The sequence below is a fragment of the Canis aureus genome, chromosome 4, assembly GCF_053574225.1.
Source record: "Canis aureus isolate CA01 chromosome 4, VMU_Caureus_v.1.0, whole genome shotgun sequence".
NCBI lineage: Eukaryota > Metazoa > Chordata > Mammalia > Carnivora > Canidae > Canis > Canis aureus.
In genome coordinates, this window is record NC_135614.1 from 42,587,370 (window position 1) to 42,609,250 (window position 21,881).

At 39.1% G+C, this 21,881-nt stretch overlaps 1 protein-coding gene and 1 non-coding gene across 5 annotated transcripts; both read right to left on the reverse strand.

Annotated features, from left to right (window-relative positions):
* Positions 1-974: 974 nt before the first annotated feature.
* On the reverse strand, positions 975-14,831 carry NPM1 (nucleophosmin 1). 4 transcript variants are annotated; one of them, XR_013378155.1, is made up of 12 exons: positions 14,641-14,827; positions 12,552-12,631; positions 11,804-11,923; positions 11,384-11,477; positions 10,967-11,073; positions 10,792-10,859; positions 8,036-8,111; positions 7,601-7,684; positions 6,496-6,597; positions 3,795-5,154; positions 3,323-3,397; positions 975-1,347 (listed from the first exon to the last, which is right to left on the reverse strand). XR_013378155.1 is itself a non-coding variant. In XM_077895554.1 (11 exons), exons 1-11 carry the CDS (start codon positions 14,696-14,698, stop codon positions 1,309-1,311), a joined length of 897 nt encoding a protein of 298 aa, XP_077751680.1. In that variant the 5' UTR covers positions 14,699-14,831; the 3' UTR covers positions 975-1,308. The 4 variants fall into 4 exon arrangements, 3 of the variants coding, with proteins under 3 accessions (XP_077751680.1, XP_077751678.1, XP_077751681.1); XM_077895554.1 differs by lacking the exon at positions 3,795-5,154 and having other exon boundaries at positions 10,967-11,067; positions 14,641-14,831; XM_077895552.1 differs by lacking the exon at positions 3,795-5,154 and having other exon boundaries at positions 14,641-14,828.
* Positions 7,409-7,515, reverse strand: LOC144313139 (U6 spliceosomal RNA). Its single transcript, XR_013378864.1, has one exon. It is a non-coding gene; the product is annotated as a U6 spliceosomal RNA (small nuclear RNA).
* Positions 14,832-21,881: the final 7,050 nt, after the last annotated feature.

A 21,881-nucleotide genomic window follows, 5' to 3' on the forward strand; every position in this document is an offset into this window, starting at 1 on the left:
AGTCAATAAAAATAAAACCAACACAAATTTGAAGATATTAAAGTCTTTTCTCTTAGAAGTTTAAACAAAAAAGGAATGGTAAGGAACATCCAAGAGAATGAAACCAAAGGCCCAAGAACAGATACAAGTTAAGCAGGAGATAATGGCCCCAAACAGGAAGTAGTCTGGAGAACAGACCCAATCTACCCAGGGCCTAGAACAAGACACATTATAGAATTTCAGAAGACCAGCAATAGGCCAATCTTAATCAGTTCTCAGGAAAACTGGTCCTATACAAAAGAACACCTGAAAATGGCAAGAGACTAAGCCAAGAGGCACAATTAAAATCCTGAGAAAAAGATTTAGCAGAATTAACTTATGTCAAAAACTGACTTTTCAGACTGAAAGTACTCAGAAAAATATTTCCTCCATATATTGGCAAACTACTAGAGACACCAAGGTAAAACAAAAGGAGCAACAGTATCTAACTACAACCGTCATGTAATTAGCATGTGGTAAAATTGATAAAGATACCAGAGATTAGCCCCTGATTGTCCTCATGTAACCACCGCTTGCAATAAATTAATCTTTCCCCTGTGGATCTAAAAATGTATAAATTATGTGCTATTTTGGGCAAATTGAGAAAACAGTCAACAGAATTCATTTTTCTGTTCTAGTTCAGATGAAGAGCCCATGTTGAGAAAAGCAGCTGCAAGGTCTTCAACATGCCAGATTCTACCAGTAAAAACTGGGTTTAAGTGGATAGGTGGTCTGACTACACATCTGGAAACACGCTTGCATGGTCATAATTATCAGTGTTATCAAGAGGTAGGAAATTTTAAGCATTAAATGAAAAATAGAGAAACACAACTGAGAGGCACAACTATTTGAAGGGGGAGGGCAGGGACTGTTTCTCGGGATTTCAGGATATTAATTTGATACTTTTAACTAAGTACATTTATTTCTTTGACAAAGTATAAGAAGAGTAAATAACAGAAAGAGAAACAGTGCTACTTTATTAAAATACTGAGTTTATTTCACATGTATATTTTTGTCTCCCCACCATTTCCATTTGTCTGACCACCACTACTACTATGTCCTATCATAACATTCCATACATACTTAAAACCAAGCAAAGGGTGGAGTTCCATCTTTAAAAACTAAACAGGCATTTTGGACAACACATTCTTGGCAATGGAACCTGGACAACATTTATCAGACACGGTAGGGAAAGTTCTCACTCTGCATTATAAAAAGGACAGCCAGATATCAACTGTTACAGAAATGAAAGAAGACGGAAAATTTTAACAAACTGTTTAAACTATTTTCTTAAAGAGACTTCCTCCACTGCCAGAGATCTTGAATAGCCTGGAAAAAAAAAAAAAAATGTGGTTAAAGAACCACAACACTTCATAGACACCAATAAATTAAACCACAGCTCTTTGTACAGTTCAATGTATCTATCTTTCATCCTACCACCAAAAAGGTTCACTCTAGATAATTAAGAACTAATTTCAAGGAAATGTATACTCAGAATTTAATTTCAATAACCTCAAATCAAGCATAACATGTCAATCTTTGTAGGCAGAGGTACTAGTATGTATTTAACAGCTTAGATAAACAAAATGGAAGAGGTGAGGCCAGTTTGGCCAAATGTTGCCTCAATGTCCTATACTTTAGAGCTGCCAGATTTAGCACATAAAAATATAGAACACACAGTTAAATACATTTATCTAAGATTATGGAACACATACTAAAAACTATTTACTTAAAACCAGATTAACTACTCAGATTTGCTCTTATCTGATTTGTTAAAGCTCTTAACACCCATCTTCCAAGACATAATCTGCTCTTCATTCTTAAAATCTAAGGATTCAAAATGTCAACTGACAAAAAAGAACATCCTTGTTCTGTCCTTTAACACATGAAATCTGTAACTTGTTCTCATGCTAGTATTAACATCCATGTAAGAATCATTCTTCAAATGACAGTCTCAATTTATTAGTTAACCACTTTAAATTGGTTTTTACTAGCCAAATCCCCATAAGCAGTTTTCACAAGAAAAACTGCATAAGCAATGAAAAATTGTATACATTGTGACCTGTTATCTGTAGGTATGTCAAAAAAACATGAGGCATTTACAGTTTGAGTATCTGTAATAGTAAACTGAACTATTCCTTAGTATTTCATCCTTGCACTTGAAAATAGGCTTTCAGTTTTAGACTCAGAAAATACTTCTGATAGCAGTGAGTTTAGTCATTTCAGCTGCAAGACTAATACTGTGTGGAAGGCCTTCACAACCTTGATTATCTTTCCCTAAATTCTTAACCACGGTCTTTGACACTAACTGGGAGTAATCATTTGTCTTATACTTCCTTGTTAGTAAATGCAGATTCACATCTTTCCACTATTTGCAATACAGAACAATTTCAACAATTGCATACTCTGGTTTCACAAGGATTTTTGTTTAACAAATGTCTACTGTTCAGAAACTTCACAGAATTCACACTTGCATTTTGGAGTTTAATACACACAGAACACTCTCTTACAGAAGAGTGTAAAATTGAATTTCATCTCACAGCCATATCAATAAAGGCTGAACTCACCAATAATAGTAAACAGTGCTGAAACACTTCAAACTGGACCAAAGTAGTGCTGCCACTTAAGTCACGTAAGTACTAGGTAACTGGCAGAAAAGTAGCTCATACTGAAAAAAGTTGAGGTATAGGGATTCTTGACAAAAACCATTTAACACAGAATGTTCTACGTATACAAAGGTGCCTTTGCAACCTTACCTGTTTTTACATTTTCCTTTACAATCTGAGTCAGCAACCATAAATACAACCATAAAAGTAAATCATGAATTTTTTCTATTGAGAAAATAGCATTTAAGAAATATAAAATTCAACAGCTGACTCAAGCTAATATTTGAATATTTACTACAATTTGGCTTCTTGCTTCCATATTTTATACCTCAGGTTGTTTTCAGCAAAATGTGCTTCCTATAAGACCTACAGAGAAAATGGTCTTCTCTGCCAACTCAAAAGAAAGCAGAAGTCCAGACTACAGGTACTCAAATGGAGCAGCAAGGAAATCAGATGATTTCCTTAGCCAACAGAGTACCAAAAGTAAAGTGAATTCAGTAACCAAGAGATAATTTTATAGAAAAACCTGAGAAAAATGTACTAGTTATCTTCTCAAATTCTTACAAGTTTCCAGGTATTTAATCTGAAGTATTGTTTGTGGTTAGGAACCTTTTAAAAGAAGCCAACACTTAAACTAAAAATCATAAATAAGTCACAAAAAATTAGGATTTAGTCACATCTCCTAAAAATTCAGTTACCTCTTGGTCAGTCATCCGGAAGCAATTCTTCACATAATTGATGAACTTGGCTTCCACTTTGGGAAGAGAACCACCCTAGGAAACAAAAGCATTAATAATGTTAATTACAGAAATACTGTTTTTGAGATACTATGAAACTCCTCACAGATTTTCATGCTATTACATGGATCATTGGTTCACTCTTTGTCCCTTCAACTCTTCATTTTAATACTTTGGTTTTAGGCCCAGAAACACCTACTGGTAACAATATTTAAAACCTACGTCTTGGGCAGCCTGGGTGGCTCAGCAGTTTAGCGCTGCCTTCAGCTCAGGTCGTTATCCTGGAGTCCCAGGATTGAGTCCCATGTGGGGCTCCCTGCATGGAGCCTGCTTCTCCCTCTGCCTTTGTCTCTGCCTCTCTCACTCTCTCATGAATAAATGAATAAAATAAAATCTTTAAATAAATAAGTAAATAAGAATTAAAAAATAAAACCTAGGTCTTTCATTAAGGAGGGCACGTGAGGGCAGCCCCGGTGGCGCAGCAGTTTGGTGTCGCCTGCAGCCTGGCGTGTGATCCTGGAGACCGGGGATCGAGTCCCACATTGGGCTCCCTGCATGGAGCCTGCTTCTCCCTCTGCCTCTGAATAAATAAAATCTTTAAAAAAAAAAAAAAAAAAAAAAAAAGGAGGGCATGTAATGTAATGAGCAATAGGTATTATCTAAGACTAATCACTGGGCATTACCTCTGAAACTAATAAACCATATATTAACTGGATTTAAATAAAAAAAGGGGGGGCACCTAGGTCTTTCATAGTACTCCTATAAATAAGCTCATTAGTTTTAAATTCTCTCAGACCATTCTAAAAACACAGAACATAAGCTACAGTTGATACTCTTCAGGAACTCAAAATATGTCAACTTGACTGCTTGCTCTACTATATAGCACCCAGAACCAAATACAAATTTATACCCCTTTTTGAGTACCATATACAAAGAATCAAAATTGCTTAATCACTTAATACTTAAGAACCTAGATCCAGCACAACCGTAACCTGGGAGTCAGTCAGTTCAGGGCATATATGAAGTCGAATGGGGGGAAAAAATTAGTCCCACATTTCACTAACCAAAACTTGGCACCTCCTTCAATTATGGACACAGGGAAGAAATCACAACATTATTAATACAACTCATTTTCAAAATAGTTCATCACCAAACACTTTCAAATGCTGCAATTACTGCAAATATCTTGATGTGTTCATATTCATCACTACTTTTGAATTATCTTAATACTAATTATAAACCTTTTGTTTCCTCTTTTTGTAACTAAATTTTAATTTTCCTCGTAACCTAAATCTTCTATGCATTTTAACAAGATCAAGGTTTCAGAATGCCAAAGGAATCAAGGCACAAAATAGGTTAAGATCAGAAGTATGGTTAAGATCCTTAAATTGCCTCTGTAACCTAGAAAATAAACCTCACTGTAAATCCCATTTTTAAATTATTGTCACATACATTCTTATTTGATTCATTCAAATATTTATTGAGCAGCTAGGGAGACACAAAGGCGATTAAAACATGGCCAAAGAGGTAAAGCAAATGCGCAAATCATAGAAAGCAAAGTGTAAGGGGTCACTGAATCACAGCAGTCAAAAGAAAAGTGCTTTAGGAGATCAAGAATGAGATTGCTTCCAGCCTGGAAGGGGGTGTGGGTGGGTGGCAAAACAGGAAAGGGATTTGAGACTTCAGTCTGGATTGTTGATGACAGTCAGTATGGACTATATTTGTCTCTCCTTTTCCTCTCTCCCCAGCTTTGGGTTTATTTTACCAGTAGTGCCCAGGACTGTTCAATTCGCCTGTAATTAAACCAAGGAGATAGGACCATATTAAAATGGGGGGGGGGGGATCTAAAAAATGTCATTTCAGCATTGTATGAAAGGGATAAAAATAAAACAGTGATACCAGAAGCTAGAAAGGTATGCAGTAGTACTAAAGCAAAAACCAACAAACACATTTTGGTTCTAAAGGTTTCCCAACTGACTCATCACTGCACAAAAAAATTTACTGAAACCAAGTAAACTTATAAAGCAAAGGAAAAACATGGGGAAACAGAGAGTCAGCAACTTTTCCTCACCATCCCACCTTTACTCTGAAGTCCGAGTTTACTAGGTTTAGTAAGTTTAGTTTCTCAATCAAGTAAGTAGCAGGTAGAGAGCTAATTTCTTCTCACATTTCCATTATTTAAGACAAAATGGTAACTAAATATAAGCGTTCAGAGATTCAAGATATTACCATATATAACTGGTAATTTCTTGGTATAAAGAGCAAATAAAGGGATCCCTGGGTGGCTCAGCAGTTTAGCGCCTGCCTTTGGCCCAGGGCGCAATCCTGGAGTCCCAGGATCAAGTCCCACGTCAGGCTCCCAGCATGGAGCCTGCTTCTCCCTCCTCCTGTGTCTGCCTCTCTGCCTCTCTCTCTCTCATAAATAAATAAATCTTAAATTAAAAAAAATAGAAAATAGAGCAGATAAAGATTCAAATTTGTTGGAAAATGTTTGACTAAAATCAGTCATGAATAATTATTGTACTAACCCATCAGCAACCAAGCAGTTTCCACTTTTCCCACAGCCTGTAAATTTATAGAAGACTCAAACGCCCTCTGCTGGTTCTATAGCATATCACAACTAAAAAAAAAACTCATTGAACTCCTTTTAACATCTAAGGTCAGAATTAAGCTTAAAACCAACTTACTGGTCTTTTATATATATATAAAAAAGTACATATATATATGTAACTTCAAGTACACACACACACACAAAAATGTCAAGGTGAGAAATGAATACAAAAAACATGTTTCTGAAAAAAGAAAAAGCATAGCACAAAAGGGGCAAGATTTCAAGATTTCAAGATTAAAAAAGTAAGGAACAATCTAGTTCCAAAGCCATCACAATGGTATTACTCTAAAAGAGGAGGGACAGGACGCCTGGGTGGCTCAGTGGTTGAGTGTTTGCTTCAGCTCAGGGTGTGATCCTAGGGTCCCAGGATACAGTCCCACACGGGGCTGGCTTCCTGCATGGAGCCTGTTCTTCCTTCTGCCTGTGACTGCCTCTCTCTCAAGAATAAATAAAATCTTAAAAAAAAAAAAAAAAAAAAGGAATAAAAAAACCCATCTAGGTTTTAAGATCCTTTTATACTCACTTTTTCTATACTTGCTTGCATTTTTGCTTTAATGTCTTCTACAGAACTAGGTCCTTTCGGTGTTTTGGGAGTCTTTTCCTGTTTTTTGAAAGATTCTTGACCCTGAAAAAAAAAAAGATTAAGGTTCAAAAGGACATAAAGGGGTGTCTCTTACGACCCATCCTACCTACCTGGATTTTCTCAAGAAAAATCATTCTTATTTACAATCCTTCCTTGTAAAAAATAGAGTTGAGTTGTTTTAAATAAACATCTCAACAATTGTTTCTTATTCTTAATATATCATTCCTGAATAAAAACAAGAATAGTTTGAGCTTGCTTTTTATATTCAACATCATATCAGATCAGTTCTACACTTGTACACCATCAAAATTGAAACCAGAAGGCCCCAAGAATGAAGCAAGTAAATGTACCTTGATATGCCTTAGGCCCATCCCATAGCTTCTAATAATCTCCAAGCTGGGGTACTATGGCTCTTTTAAGTTGCTAGATTCTAGTACACAGCCAGAGTTGAGAAAACTCTATGCCATAAAATACTTTAAAAAACTCCTTACAGGACACAACTGTTTATAGTGCAATAAAAAAATTTTTGTTGGCATCCTCCACTAGGGGATGGATCCTCCACCAACAAACACAATGTTTTATATATGTATTTTCTATTGGAGTTTGACTTACCAACATATAGTATAATACCCAGTGCGTATCCCCTCAAGTGCCCCCCCTCAGTGCCTGTCACCCAGTCACCATCCCCCCACCCACTTCCCCTTCCACTACCCCTTGGTTGTTCCCCAAAGTTAGGAGTTTCCTGTTTTGTCACTGTGATATTTCCCACTTACTTTCTCTCCTTTCCCCTATAATCCCTTTCATTATTTTTTATATTACTCATATGAGCGAAACTGTATAATGACTGTCCTTCAAGAATATGGAATGCTTCATGAATTTGCATATCATCCTTGCACAGGCACCATGCTAATCTTCTCTGTATTGTTTCAATTTCAGTATATATGCCGCCGAAGCGAGCACACCAACAAGCACACTTTAGCACTTTAAGATATCAATTAAAACTTCTACTTCAGTGAAGGTTGTGGTTTATGTGTATGCCACTTACTTTTGTTCTTGGTGTTGATGGTTTTGAGTCTTTTCCATTCTGGTTTGATTTTTGTGCATTTTTGGCTGGAGTATCTCGTATAGACTGCAATTAGAAATTAATCTTAATCAATGCTCTCCTACACATAACAGACATATGAGTCCAAGTAAAACAGCCCCAAACCACTTAAACAAAAGCAGTCAGGGTAAGACAAAACAATCATTCTGACAAAAGGTATTAAGGGCTATGAAAGTGGGAGAAGACCACAAGGATAAAGAAAATAGATCACTATTAGGAAAGTTTTTAAGATGAAAATCCTATTCAGGACTAATTTAAGTACAAGATCAACAACTCCTCCCAAACCAGCTTTTGTTAACTACAAAACAAAGCAGTAAAAAATTTCCATTTCTGTTACTAGCTATTTCTGTCAGCCTTGTACCACTGTGTTGTACTTACTTTCTTTACTGGAGCCTTTTCTTCAGCTTCCTCATCATCAAAATCATCATCATCATCACTACAAATGAAATGAGTCCTTATTATTTTTAAAAAATTTTTAATTTAAATTCGATTTGCCAACATAGAACACTCAGGGCTCATCCCATCAAGTGCCCATCACCTATCCCCCCACCCATCTTCTCTTCTACAACCCTGTTTCCCAGAGTTAGAAATCTCATGATTTGTGTCCCTAATTTTTCCTCACAAGGAGTCACTATTACTGATCCAATGCACTCATAAGCCTGTGTAAAAATTGGATGAAACTCCAAGTTTAGTCAATCAAGATGTTAAGAATTTCAAACTTTTGAGGATTGACAAAAGAATTGGAAGCAAGGGTCTCAAAGAGCTATTTGCATGTTCATCTTCACAAGTGGAAGCAACCTAAATATCTACTAACAAATGCTAAGAAAATTATCATTTATATATTTAAGGAAATATTCAGGATTTTTGGATAGTTATTAGAATATTGCAATTTTTAAAAAAGATTTTAGAATGAGAGACTTCCAAGGAGATTTCCTCCGCTGAGCAAGGAGCCTGATACAGGGCTCTATCTCAGGACTCTGAGGATCATAACCTAAGGTGAAATCAAGAGTCAGACACAATAGACTGAGTCACTTGGGTATCCCTAGAATATTCAGTTTTAAAAAGGAAATCCTGTCACATGGATGAACCTTGAGAACATACTAACAAACATGATAGTCATGGAAAAGACAGACATAGTGTATGATCCCACTTAACGAGGCATCAAAAGTAATCTTTTCCTCTATAGAACCCAAAAGGAGATTGGTGGTAGCCAAGGGTTGGAGAATGGTGGAAAGGAGTTTTCATTCAGTAAGTAAATTTTCAGTATTAATAGATGAAAAGACTTTAGGATCTATTAAACAACAATATAATTAACACTCAACTGTACACTTCAAAAATGGTTAAGATAATATTGTATTTTTCTTACAACTAAAGTGGATAAAAAACTTAAAAATGGAAGTTGTAGTTTAAAGAAACTAAATAGAAACACATGTTCACAGATCAGGAGAAATATTCTAAGGTGGCAACTCTCCAAATTAATCTACGATTCATCACAACCCCTAACAGTCCTAGGTTCTCTGTAGACATTGATCCTACAATTTGTATTAAAATTCAAAGAACCCAAAAGCAGCCAAAAACAATCTCGAAAAAGTAACAAAATTGGAGGATGCACTTAGTGTTTTAAAAAAAAAACCCACAAAAATTACAAAGCAACAGAAATCAAGACTGTTTTACCAGCATCTAAGGATACTTAATAAAACCAAAGAGTCCAGAAACAAACCCATAATTCATCGTAATTATTCTCAACGACACAGTACTGTCATCCAATGGCGAAAGACATCTAATAAACGGTGCTGGGACAACTAGAAATCCACACACAGAATTTAGGTTTGTCCCCAACTTCATACCATATACAAAAATGGATTCAAGATGGATCAAAGATTTAAATATAAGACATATAATAAAGGTTTCAGAAGATTTGGCAATGGCTTATTTTAACACCAAAAGCACACAAGCATCAAAATAAACAAACTGGACTCCATAAATCATTAAAAACATAAAAAATTAAGCTAATAGGACACTGGATGATTAAAAACTTTTGTGCAAAGGATTACACACTCAAGCGAAAACACAGCCCACAGAACGGGAGAAAGTACTTGTGAATTCTTTCTGAAAAGGAACTTGTAAGAGCTTTTTTGTTTTCCGACAACTCAGTATATCAAGACAAGTAAAGGGGTAGTTGGGTGCCTCAGTAAGTTAAGCATCTGCTTTCTGCTCAGGTCAAGATCCCAGGACACTGGGATGGAGCCTCCAGTCAGGTTTTCTACTCAGCGGGGAGCCTGCTTCTCCCCCCTCTGCCTCTCTCTCTCTCATGAATAAATAAATAGCACTTTATTGTGTAGTATGCATTTAATTTTACCTTAGCCTGATCAAGTTTAATAAACCTATCACCAAATAGTTTCCAAAAAAATCTCAAATCCTTCATGAAAATCTTCTTTCAGAATCTCATTTTATCAGTAAGGACCAAAGAACTATTAGCCAAAATCCTTTGTGGGATAAAAAAAATCATTAAGTGACAACTTACAAAATGAAATGTCGCTGGAGCCATCCGGATTCTTTCTACCCAGATCACTTATATACTGTTTAGTAAAAAATCTTACCAGCAGACTTGTCATCACGTGTTTATTAAATCTTCCTCAGGAAAAAAACTCATCTAGTCAAATACATTTGGGAAACACCGCATATTCTTTTTTTTTTTTTTTTTTTTTTTTTTTATGATAGGCACACAGTGAGAGAGAGAGAGGCAGAGACACAGGCAGAAGGAGAAGCAGGCTCCATGCACCGGGAGCCCGATGTGGGATTCGATCCCGGGTCTCCAGGATCGCGCCCTGGGCCAAAGGCAGGCGCTAAACCGCTGCACCACCCAGGGATCCCAACACCACATATTCTTTTGAAAATTTGCAACACACTGCATTTTAAAAATTTTTTAAAAGATTTTATGAGCTACGCAGCTGTCCCACACTGCAGCATTTTAAAGGCTCTTAAATGCCAGCATTTTTAAATTCAGCTAATTTAATTCAAAGTAACAGCCAATGACCATTTACCCTTTTTAAGTATTGCTTAATTTCAAAGATGATTATAATTTTCATAAACTACTCTCCATACAACTGTCAAGCTTCTAAGATCACACTTACTCTTCATCATCGTCGTCGTCATCATCGTCGTCGTCATCATCTTCATCAGCAGCAAGTTTTACTTTTTTCTTAAAAAAAAAAAAAAGTTCATATAAAAATACGTACATATATGTACCCATGAACAAGTGCTGATCTTAATCACCAAAACTAAAGGCCAGGATAAGATAACCTATACCTGTGGAACCTTGCTACCACTTCCAGGGGCAGAACGCTTTCCAGATATACTAAGAAGTTTCACATCCTCCTCTTCTTCATCTTCTGACTCTGCATCTTCCTCTACAGCTAGAACAAGTTTATTTATTAGCCACTACTAGAATTCAACCAAGAAGCAAGAACTCAGGAAAAAAAGGGCATAGCATACAGTAATGAGCATTTAAAAATGAAGATTCTACTAGAAAAATAGCAATTAGGGAACAGAAATTTTTTAAAAACGAATTTTCGGGACTCCTTGGTTTTCAAAAAAACAAAACAAAACCTTTTCTAGTGATAATCTCCATTTAAACAATTATAAAGACAATAGATCTAGCACACATTACAAAGTTCAAATTGGGAACAAAGAAGAGAATAAATAGCATAATACCTAATAACATACCTACTAAGTGCTGTCCACTAATATGCACAGGACCGGAACCACACTTCAACCGTAAGACCACAGGTGGTGTTATTTCAAAGCCCCCAAGGGACACCTAAAAATGATAAACTTTTAAGGTTAAATGTTTGGTATAAAAACCTGTTTGTAAGAGACCTAGAAAAATGTTTGTGTTAGACAGGCATTACAGGCAAATGCATAAACCAAATGAACCAACCAGCAAACCTGTTTTATCACCTCTGACAAATAGCAAACCAATATGTTCAAGAGTTGATCATTCAACCCCACAGTGATGCAGCTGCTACTAAAAAAACACAAAGGAAATTCCCCCCTTTTAAGTCCTTGGTGTAACCTAAACAACACCTACCTTAATACAATAGAATTAGACCTTGACATAAAATCCAAAAGTCTCAGTGCCCTTACCGTTGGCTGTACAGACATTTTCAAAGTTGCCAGAGTGACTTTAATTGGACTGCCTTCATAATTCATTGCCTCTGCTTCAACAATGTGCAATTCATCCTTTGCACCAGCTCCCAAACTGACCTGTGAACAAAAATACTTTAAATTAAGTTCCTAAAAAAAAAAAAAAAAAAAAAAAAAAAAAAAAAAAAAAAAAAAAAAAAAAAATTAAGTTCCTATTTTACAATCCCCCCAAAATTTGCCTTCTAAGAAAAAACTAAGCAATTATAAACCTATTATTACCACTAACAGAAAACTTATCGGTGCACAATGTCATCTTCAAGTTTTAGGTTGCCTTGCCAACCAATTTTTCATTTGAACAAACGCAGCAAATATATTTAATGGCATAGTTTTATCTGCTACCCACAGAATGGACCACCTAACATCTACTGTCCACCTATTCTAAGTTAGGCAGTAAGGCTGCAGGCCCCACTATGGAGGACAAAAAAATAAAATTCATCACTGCCCTAAAGGGCTTTTTCTAATGCAGCCAGAGAGGCAAAATACACAAATATGGAAAGTTGAACAGTAGTGTGACTCAACTTCACATTACCAAATGAAAAGTAAAGATGCCAAGTTTTATAGTACAGGTACAAGATCATGTATTTATAACACTCAGTTATAAACAATACTACTATGAAAATGTTAAGTCACACAAATAGGAATAGGAATCAAGAAAGGTCAAGTAGTTTATTTTGGAAAGTTTCAGTACCGTTCTTAAAGATAACTGGTGCTCATTTTCATCATTATCCACCTTAAAGTGGTAATCTTTGTCAGCCTTTAGTTCACAACCTGTAAATCAAGGGAAAAAAGCAACAGAGAAAAATGACACTGAAACTTAAGTGAGGATAACCGAAAGGTAACAGTTAATTTGTGACCAAGTTTCCCACTATTTTAGCTATCAGTAGGCAATGCAGAGGTAGCTCTTCCTGGATTTCTTGAACAGCAATGTCTAGAAACATCACGTAACATTTATACAGGGCTTTATAAATTCCACTTTCCAACTATACTATTTCATTTTCAACCACACTCTAGTTGTTTTTAGATAGAAACAAGCTCAAAGATCTAGTAAATCTGGATCTGGCAGTATCTGAAACGAAGTCTAATGTACAATATCGATAAACTTTAAAAAGGACTAATCACCTACCTACGAAAGAGAAGTGACCAATTTAGAAATGAGAATGGTTACACAAACACCTACAAGAACAGCCTGTATTCACAGGACATAAACTACAGATGTAAAAGACCCAAAACTTGCTAGAGGGGTCAATATTCCACCTTTGAAGTTAACAGAAATGATGTACATTATGCTTAGAAATTATGTTTAAGAATAGATATATCCTAGGGATATTTCCCGTAGAAAAGATTAACACAAAAATACAGTATAAATTGACCAGAAACCCTAGCAATTCAAAAGGACTAGGAATAAAAGCCGTAACATATGGTGTAAGTTACCCACTCCCATCCCATCAATAGGCAAGTTGTTTCAAGTACCATCAGAATAACCTTTTAATTAAAGGACTCCATTTAATTGCCCTCTAACAGTTACTGGTACATAGATGTCTAAATGTTACCTCAATTAACAAATCTCAGCATGGTATATAAAGAAACGTGGGGGCAGGATTTGCACTTACTTCAAAGTCTGACAAAGATAGGGCTTCTGACAATTTCACTAAGATTGAAAACCAAAGCTGGCCTCTCTACTATGTATGTAACTGCTTTCTGGAGAGGGGAGGGGAAGATTCCAAAAACAGTACCAGCTCTTACTGAACCCCACACAAATTTCTCATCTTTTCAAAAAAGCTGTTTGCTCAAGGCCACAAGAAGGCTGTTTCCCCCAGCCTCCCTCCAAAAATCAACGCACCAGTTCTAGAGGCAAGGAAGGGTCTTGGTTTAGATCTACCCACTATTTACCTACAAGTACAAGCCCTCGTTAAGCCTCAAGCCTTCAGTTCTGAGCATCAGTCATGTGCAAAGTGGGCTGGTTCGATCTTTTTAACAAGTGCTCTATAAATGAGAACTGCCATCACGGATGTTAAGGACTGAACAAAGACTTACAGAATCTTGGCTCTACCAGCCTCTTCACTTAAGATTTCCCGCCCAACAGCTTCAATTAAGCCCCAGGATGCCACGCTCCGTGGTGACAAGCCACCGGGGAGACCCGGATGTAGTGCCCACACCCCCTCCTTCCCCCAACCACGTGGCAACCACGTGCTCCCAGCGGTTGCGGCCTCCTCACGCCCGGCCGCGCCTCCCCTCCCCCCGCAACGGGCCGAGGCACCGGGGCTGAAACTCGGCCCTGAAGCTCCGCACTCTTGAGGCCTAGGGACAACGCGAGGCTCTAAATACCCTTTCCCCCAGAAAGGAAGCCCACGGCCCACACCGCGGACTCCCTCAACCTCCAGGACCAAGCCGGGGCCCTGCATCAAAGACGCCGGCCAAGAATCCCAAGCCTGTACGAAACCACGCAGCTCAAGAGAAAATCAAGCCCGTGGCTCTACCGCGTGCCCCCAAGCAAAGCCGAACCCTCAGCCGGTCGGTTCTACGTTACCTCAGGCCCTGGGCCTGGGATCGTTCCTGCCCAAGGCTTCAGGCCGCCCCTCCTTTCACCGCTTCGTGCTCCTCTCTGGACCTCCCATCCCTTACGGGGCAGGGCCTCGGCGGCTCTCCTCCCTCCCTCGGGCCTCCAGCTTGCCTGGCTTACCCTCCCAGCCCAGGCCTCAGTGGGATTCCCGCCCCCCCACCCCCACCTCAAAGCCACCAGGCCCTGCCCGGCCTCACCCCACCCCCCCTGCACTTACCAAAAAGATAGTTCTGGGGCCGCAGGGGGCTCATGTCCATGTCCATCGAATCTTCCATGGGGCGGTGGCACGCACTTAGGTGGGAGAGAAGGCGGACGGAGACACACGACTACTGTTCCTCAGAACAGCCGCGCAGGACGGAATCACAGCAGGGAAAGGACGCGGGCTCCCTGCGCACATATATAGCACCGCGAAGATCTCGCGAGAGCTTTCCAAGTCCCGTCTCCGCGCGCGTGCTCGGGAGCCCCCCTCCCCTGACGGTCGCCCTCCCGCGCAAGCGCTCTTCAACTCCACTCCTTTCTACCTCGCCCCCCACCTCCTCCAGGTACTTCGCGGGCTCCCATGGAGCACGCGCACTCGTACCCCGGCCCCACCCCTCCGCCGCCGCCGCCGCCGCTGTGCGCACGCGCGCTCTCCCCTGGTGGCGCGCGCTGCCCCCTTCCCACCCTTCCACGTCCTCTCCCGCTCCCACCCGCCGGCCCAGCGCCTGGAGCCTGCGCTGCCCACCCTGCAAAATGGCGGCGGCAGCCCTTGGCGGTGCTAGGTATGGAGGGCGAGCCGGTTGTAAGAGAGCCAGAGAGCTCGGTTCACCGTTCCCCATCACTTCGTGCCTCTCAGGCCTCCAGGCAGGCAGAGCCACCTCGGGATTTTGACTCACCCGAAGGCTTGGGTGCAGAGTTCATTGTTTCCTCAAAGTCAAAGCTTCAGGTGCCAGAGACCCTGGATAACCGAGTATTCCTTGTTGGGGAGAAAAGATGTGGCTGCTGTCCCGACTTATTCAACTGCTTTTATAGCCCTTTCCTTGCTGAGTAAACATCTCTGAAGTTGAAATCCCTCATCTTTTTGTCCTCTGGGGGCCTAAGGGGGACTGAGTGAGCCTCTTCCAAATGAGCAGGGCAGGCACCAAGCCTGGTTGATCTCTCCAGACGCGAGATTTTAAAAGGGCCACGTACCCGCAGTACTTCCCCGTGTAAGATCCCGTGAGGCAGATGTGAGTATCCCTTGTTTGGAGACGAGGAAACGGGCCAAGCGTCCAAATGAATGAAGCTATAGGACAGGATGCTCTAGCTCAAAGTCCAATGCTAACATCCCTCTAAGAGTTTGGAGGGATATGCCTGGGTCCGGTTTCAGAGCAATGCAGTTTTCTGGAGATTATATATATATAATTTGTGTGTGTGTGTGTGTGTGAGTTAATTCATGAGAGATACAAAGAGAGGCAGAGACAGGCAGGGGGAGAAGCAGGCTCCCTGAGGGGAGCCTGATGCAGGACTCCATCCCTGGAGTCAATGCAGAGCTGAAGACCGACCCTCAACCACTAAGCCACCCAGGTGCCCCCAGGCAGTGCAGTTCCTAATTTTAACGTTGCTAAGACTGTTCTGGCCTGTGAAGAAAACAAACGATTTACAAGAAATGCATTGACCTCGATTAGACTGGAAGTGAGCCTGGAAATTAGTTCTAAACTAGCTACATCTTGACTGAGGATGCCCCTGCCCTGGAGCCCCCTGGGCACTGGAGGATTTTTAAGGATTCCCCTAATTGTCTTGGAGAAATCCGTGAAACTAATATGTGAATGGGAACTAACTGTTCCCCACCCCCAACTGGAGAAGCGTCTTCACCAGTCCAGTTCTTGGATCTTTTGAGATGCAGAGTATGGCCAATTGCTAGAGAAAATCCTGAGACTTAAAAGGATATATAAGTAAAGAGCTGAGAAAGGCAGAGAAAAGGGAGAAGACTGCAGCAGAGGATTTGAGATTACTCAAAAATAAAATCTTAAAAAAAAAAAAAAAACAGATTTGGGCATGAGAAACTCTTAGGAGGAGATACAGGAGAGTGGAGGATGAGAGAGGTTAGTATACTTTGAGCCCATGGAAGTATGAGTTGGAACTACTTTGTACTTCTTTCTGGATTCTGGACCATGATTCAGATGCAGCTCTGCACAGAGCCTGAGCCATATGGGAACCATATCTCATGTTATATAAACAAATACATTTGTTTTCTAAATATCTTAAGCACCTAGTCTACATATTATCTCATGGGATCAAGCAGTTTTTAAAAATCGCATTTTATTCAGATTTACAAATGTAACGAATGCTCACTTTTTAAAATAAAATTATTTAGGCCTATACAAAGTGGAAAAGCAAAAGTGCCCCTCTTTCCATATTCCTATTCCTATACCCAAAAGTTAGTCACCATTAATAGTTGTGTGTGACTTTTTTTCCTTCCAGACTGTCTACCTACCTATCTATCTATATGGAGAGAGGAGGGTCTATTGTATCTTTTTTAATGTGGGTGATTCATATATTGTTCAAGCTATTTTTTTCAATTTACTTGCTTTATTCAAGAATATATTTTGGAGGGGTGCCAGAGTGGCTTAGTCAGTTAAGCGTCTGATTCTTGATCTCTTCTCAGGGTTGTAAGTTCAAGCCCCATGTTGGAAACTACTTAAAAACATATTTTCCCCCCTACATTAGTACATAATATGGACATGTTATAATTTACCTGTCCATTTCTCCATTGATGGACACTAAAATTATCTCCATAATTTTGCTATAAGAAATAATGTTTTAGGGGAGCCCAGGTGGCTCAGCGGTTTGGCGCTGCCTTCGGTCCAGGGCATGATCTGGAGACCTGGGATCGAGTCCCACATCAGGCTCCCTACATGGAGCCTGCTTCTCCCTCTGCCTGTGTCTCTGCTCTCTCTCTCTCTCTCTGTGTCTCTCATTAATAAATAAATAAAATCTTAAAAAAAAAAGAGAGAATGTTTTAGTAAATATTATGGACTGAATGTCTATGTCCCCCCCACATTCACGTTGAAGCCCTAACCCTCAATGTGATTGTATTTGGAGACGGAGCCTATGAGGAAGTGATAAAAGTTAAATGAGGTCATAAATATAAACCCTAATTTTATAGGGCTGGTGCTCTTAAAGAAGAGGAAGAGACATCAGAGTTTGTTGTCTCTCTCAGCTGTGTGAGTAGTAGGAGAAGGCAGCCATCTGCAAGCCAGAAGAGCACTCTTTCCAGGAACTGAATCAGCAGGCACCCTAACCCAGCCTCAAAAACTAAGAAATAAATTTCTGTTATTTAAGCCACCCAATGTGTGGTGTTTTGTTATGGCAGCTGGATCAGAGTGATACAGTAAGAATATTTGTACATATATCCTTATGGATGTCCAAAAGTACTTTCATAAATATATTCTAAGAAATGGACTTGCACAGTAAAAGGGCAGCTATTTGCTTACAAACATATACACATAACTGCATCTTTTTTATTGTTTATATAAATAGAGTCACACTTTATATATTATTGTCTTAGCCTGTTTGGGCTGTTGTAACAAAATACAGTACAGACTATGTAGCTTATAAACAACAGAAGTTTATTTCTCACTTTCCGGGGCCAGATTTTCAAGATCAGGGTGTCAGCGTGATCCGGTGAAGTTCTCCAAATCACAGACTTCTTGTCGTCTCCTCATGGTAGAAGAGGCAGGAAAGCTCTGTGGGATCCCTTTAATAAGCACACTAATTCCATTCATGAGGGCTCCATTTTTCTGACCTAATCACCTGCCAAAGGCCCCACCTTACTAATACTGTCACCAATGGGGATTAAGATTTCAACAGGAATTTTGTGGGGACATAAGCATTCAAAATATAGCAATTATTCCTCGACTTCCCTTCTTGATTTAATGTATCTTACCTATCTTTCCATTATATAATATTTGAAGCCCACTGCTTTCTTTCTCAGGGTTACTTAATAGTCCATAGGACATACATATTTGCTGTTGTTTTAATTCCAGATTTTATTTATTTCTTCATTTGTTAACACATTTTGTGATGGAAATTTTCAAACATCACAAAAATAGAATATTATGATGAATACCCATATACCTATCACTCAGCTTCAACAGTTATCAACATATAACTAATCTTGTTTCATATATACCCTCCCACTACTCATCTCCCCTCTACTGGATTGGGTTTTTTTTGTTTTTGTTGTTGTTGTTGTTGTTGTTTTTAAAGATTTATTTATTTATTCATGAGAGACACACAGAGAGACACAGGCAGAGACACAGGCAGAGGGAGAAGCAGACTCCATGCAGGGAGCCCAGTGTGGGACTCCATCCCCAGTCTCCAGGATCAGGCCCTGGGCTGAAGGCGCTAAACCGCTGAGCCACCTGGGCTGCCCAATAATCACTAATATTATGAATTATCCAGTTCACATTTCCCTGATTGTTTCACGGTTGGTTTGTTTGAACAAGGATGCAAACAAGGTCTACACATTATGCAGTGAGACATGTTGTCACTTAACATATGCCTTTATCCCCTATATTTTTTATAAGTTAGTAGTCAGATCTATAGCTGCTAGGTCAAATGGTTAGTTGTTGCCACTAACTACATGTGGCTACCTGAATTTAAATGAGTTAAAATTAACTTAAATCTAAAAGTCAGCTTGTCAGTCTCACTGGCCAAGTGCTCAATACCCATGTATTGGATAGCACATAAAAACATTTCCATCACTGCAGAAAGTTCTGTTAGACAGCTCTGTTGTAGATGCTTTACCAAATTCATGTGCACCTTGACAAGAACACTTCATAGGTGGTAAGAATACTTCCTGTTGTGACAGGAGGCAAATAAAGTCTGGTTGTCTCTCTTTTTATGGTGTTATGTTCAGCTATTGTCAGCCTCATTCTTTCTTTAAGGGGTTCTCCATTCACCTAAGTTTTGTCTGATCCCTGCCTCTGTTCATTATTTTCTAATTTTGTCACCCCCTCTGCATTTATTAACTAGAATTTTCTCTAAAGGAGAATTTTCCCTTATCAACTATTTGGTTACCTGAAAAATAGTCCATAAATGATTGTATCTTTCCTTTCATTTACTTCCTTTCAGAATAATAGGCAGAACCGTACCTGCCTACAAAGATGACTAAGTTTTTTTTTATTATTAACTTCTTGTATGCATGATTTTTAGCATAGTTAGTATTTCAGTTTTTTTCAATAATCTTTTTGGTACTCAAAAATTTTGGCAGTGAGATCCCCTTCAAGTTGGCTTTGATATCTTTCTGAAATGACATTGCTTTCTAGTATGATAGAATATTCTAGGCTTACCTTATACATTTCCTGTCCCTGAACTGAATTCAGTCATTTAAGGATCCTCCATTTCTTTAAGGATCCTGATCCCTTTAATGGGAATGGTATTAGAGATCATATTCTAGTGAAAGGTGCTTGCTGCTACTGAATTAGTTGCTTTTCTAAGACTTTCCAGTGGACAGAGCTAGGCAATATTTTCTTAGGTAAAAAGCAATATAGTATCTTCATTGTTTTGCTTGTCCTGTTTTCTTTTTTCCTCAGTGGTATATCTTGGATATCACTCCGTGGCACAGAATGTAAAGATTTTTCTTTCCACATCCCATTTTATAGCCACATAGTGTGGATATACTCTAGTTTATATAACTAGTTCCCTATTAATGGACGTTTACGTTGTTTCCTGTTGTGTGCTATTGCAGTTGGTTCATCAGTGAAGAGCCTTGTACATGCATCAGCTTGTTTTTCTCAGGTTTTGGCGGGATTATAAAGGGTCAGCTTGACTAGGCTGAACATCCCTCTATGTGGATAGTTAGGGTGGTTGACAAGAGATATTTTCACATGAAATTTGATGGGCAGAGGAAAAACAGCAGCCATTTGGGTTTTCACACCCAGAAGGTTGAGGCAGGTACTTTTGTGACTAACACACATGGTGGCTTACTTAGTGGCTCACTGGTTTGGCACAGGACAAAATCCATACCTATAGCTGCTCACCTCTCCTTGCATCATCGTTCAAATTCTACAGCTCCTAGGCCTTGTGGGTGTCTAGCTCAGTGACAAGGACACCACCTTCTATGAGACACCCAATTCCTCAAGGTTGGAAGCAGTGAGAACTGGCATCAGTTTTGGTGTGTCTTCATGGATTTCAGCTCATATTCATGGATGGCTTGTCCTTGTGCTCTCTCACTTTACATCCCTCTATGCTTCCTGACTGCCTGCTCTGCAAACTTTGAGTTGCAGTATTAGGCATGAAGACTTACAGCTCCCACAATGCATATGATTTTTGCTAGATGTTGCTCATTCCCCTTTGTATGAGATGTAGAATTTTGTATTCCCACCAGCCTGTTTCCTCACAGTATCATCTATAGAACATGTTGCAGGACTTTGGGATTCTTGCCAATCTTATAGATAAGTAACATTGTTGTAGACTTAATTTGCACTTGTCTCGCACCCTATTTATTTAACTACTTCTCCATTATTGGACATTTGGGCTATTTTTAGACTGCTGTAGACAATAAAGTGATAAACATGCTTTGTTTTCAAGATTTTATTTTTTTGAGAGAGAGTATACACGTGAGCAGGGGGAGGGGCAGAGAGAGGGAAAGAGAGGATCTCAAGCAGACTCCCTTTTGAGTGCATGCAGAGCCCGATGCATGGCTCTGTCCCAAGACACTGAGATCATGACCTGAGCTGAAATTAAGAGTCAGACACTTGACCAACTAGGCCATCCAGGCACCCCAGATGATAAATATCCTTAAACATACATCTTGAAAATTAAAGCTCCAGGTCAATACCATAGCATTGTTTTATTGCTTTGTTTTTTTAAGAGATAAATGATACACAGTAAAATTCACCTTTTCTAGTGTACAGTTCTACAAGTTTTGACAAATATATATACAACTACTACTCCAACCAATATAGAGAAACAGTCTCATCACCTCAAAATCCTCCTTTTTGTAGTCAACCTCGCTTCATCACCTCTAGCTCCTGGCAATCACTAAACTGTGTTTTCTCTCTATAGTTTTGCCTTTTCTAAATTGTCATATAAATGGAATCATACAGTACATGGGTTTTTGAGTCTGACTTCTTTCACTTAGCATAATAAATTTGGAGTTCATTCATGTATCGGTTTATTATGTTACTGCTAAGCAATATTCCATACTATATATACTGCAGTTTATCTGTTTATCAGATGAAGGATTTATGAGGATTTATTTTTTATAAGGTTAAACATACTATTACAGGGCAGAAATAGTGGAAGCTACATAGTTGATGGTGGTTATGTATTCATTTGGCCCTGATCTAGCCTGATCTAGCCAGGGCCAAATGAATACGTAGCCACCATCAGCTATGTAGCTTCCACTATTTCTGCCCTGTAATATATGTTTAACCTTATAAGAAAAGGCAGAACTGCTTTTCTAAGTATTTGTAGCAAGTTACATTTCAA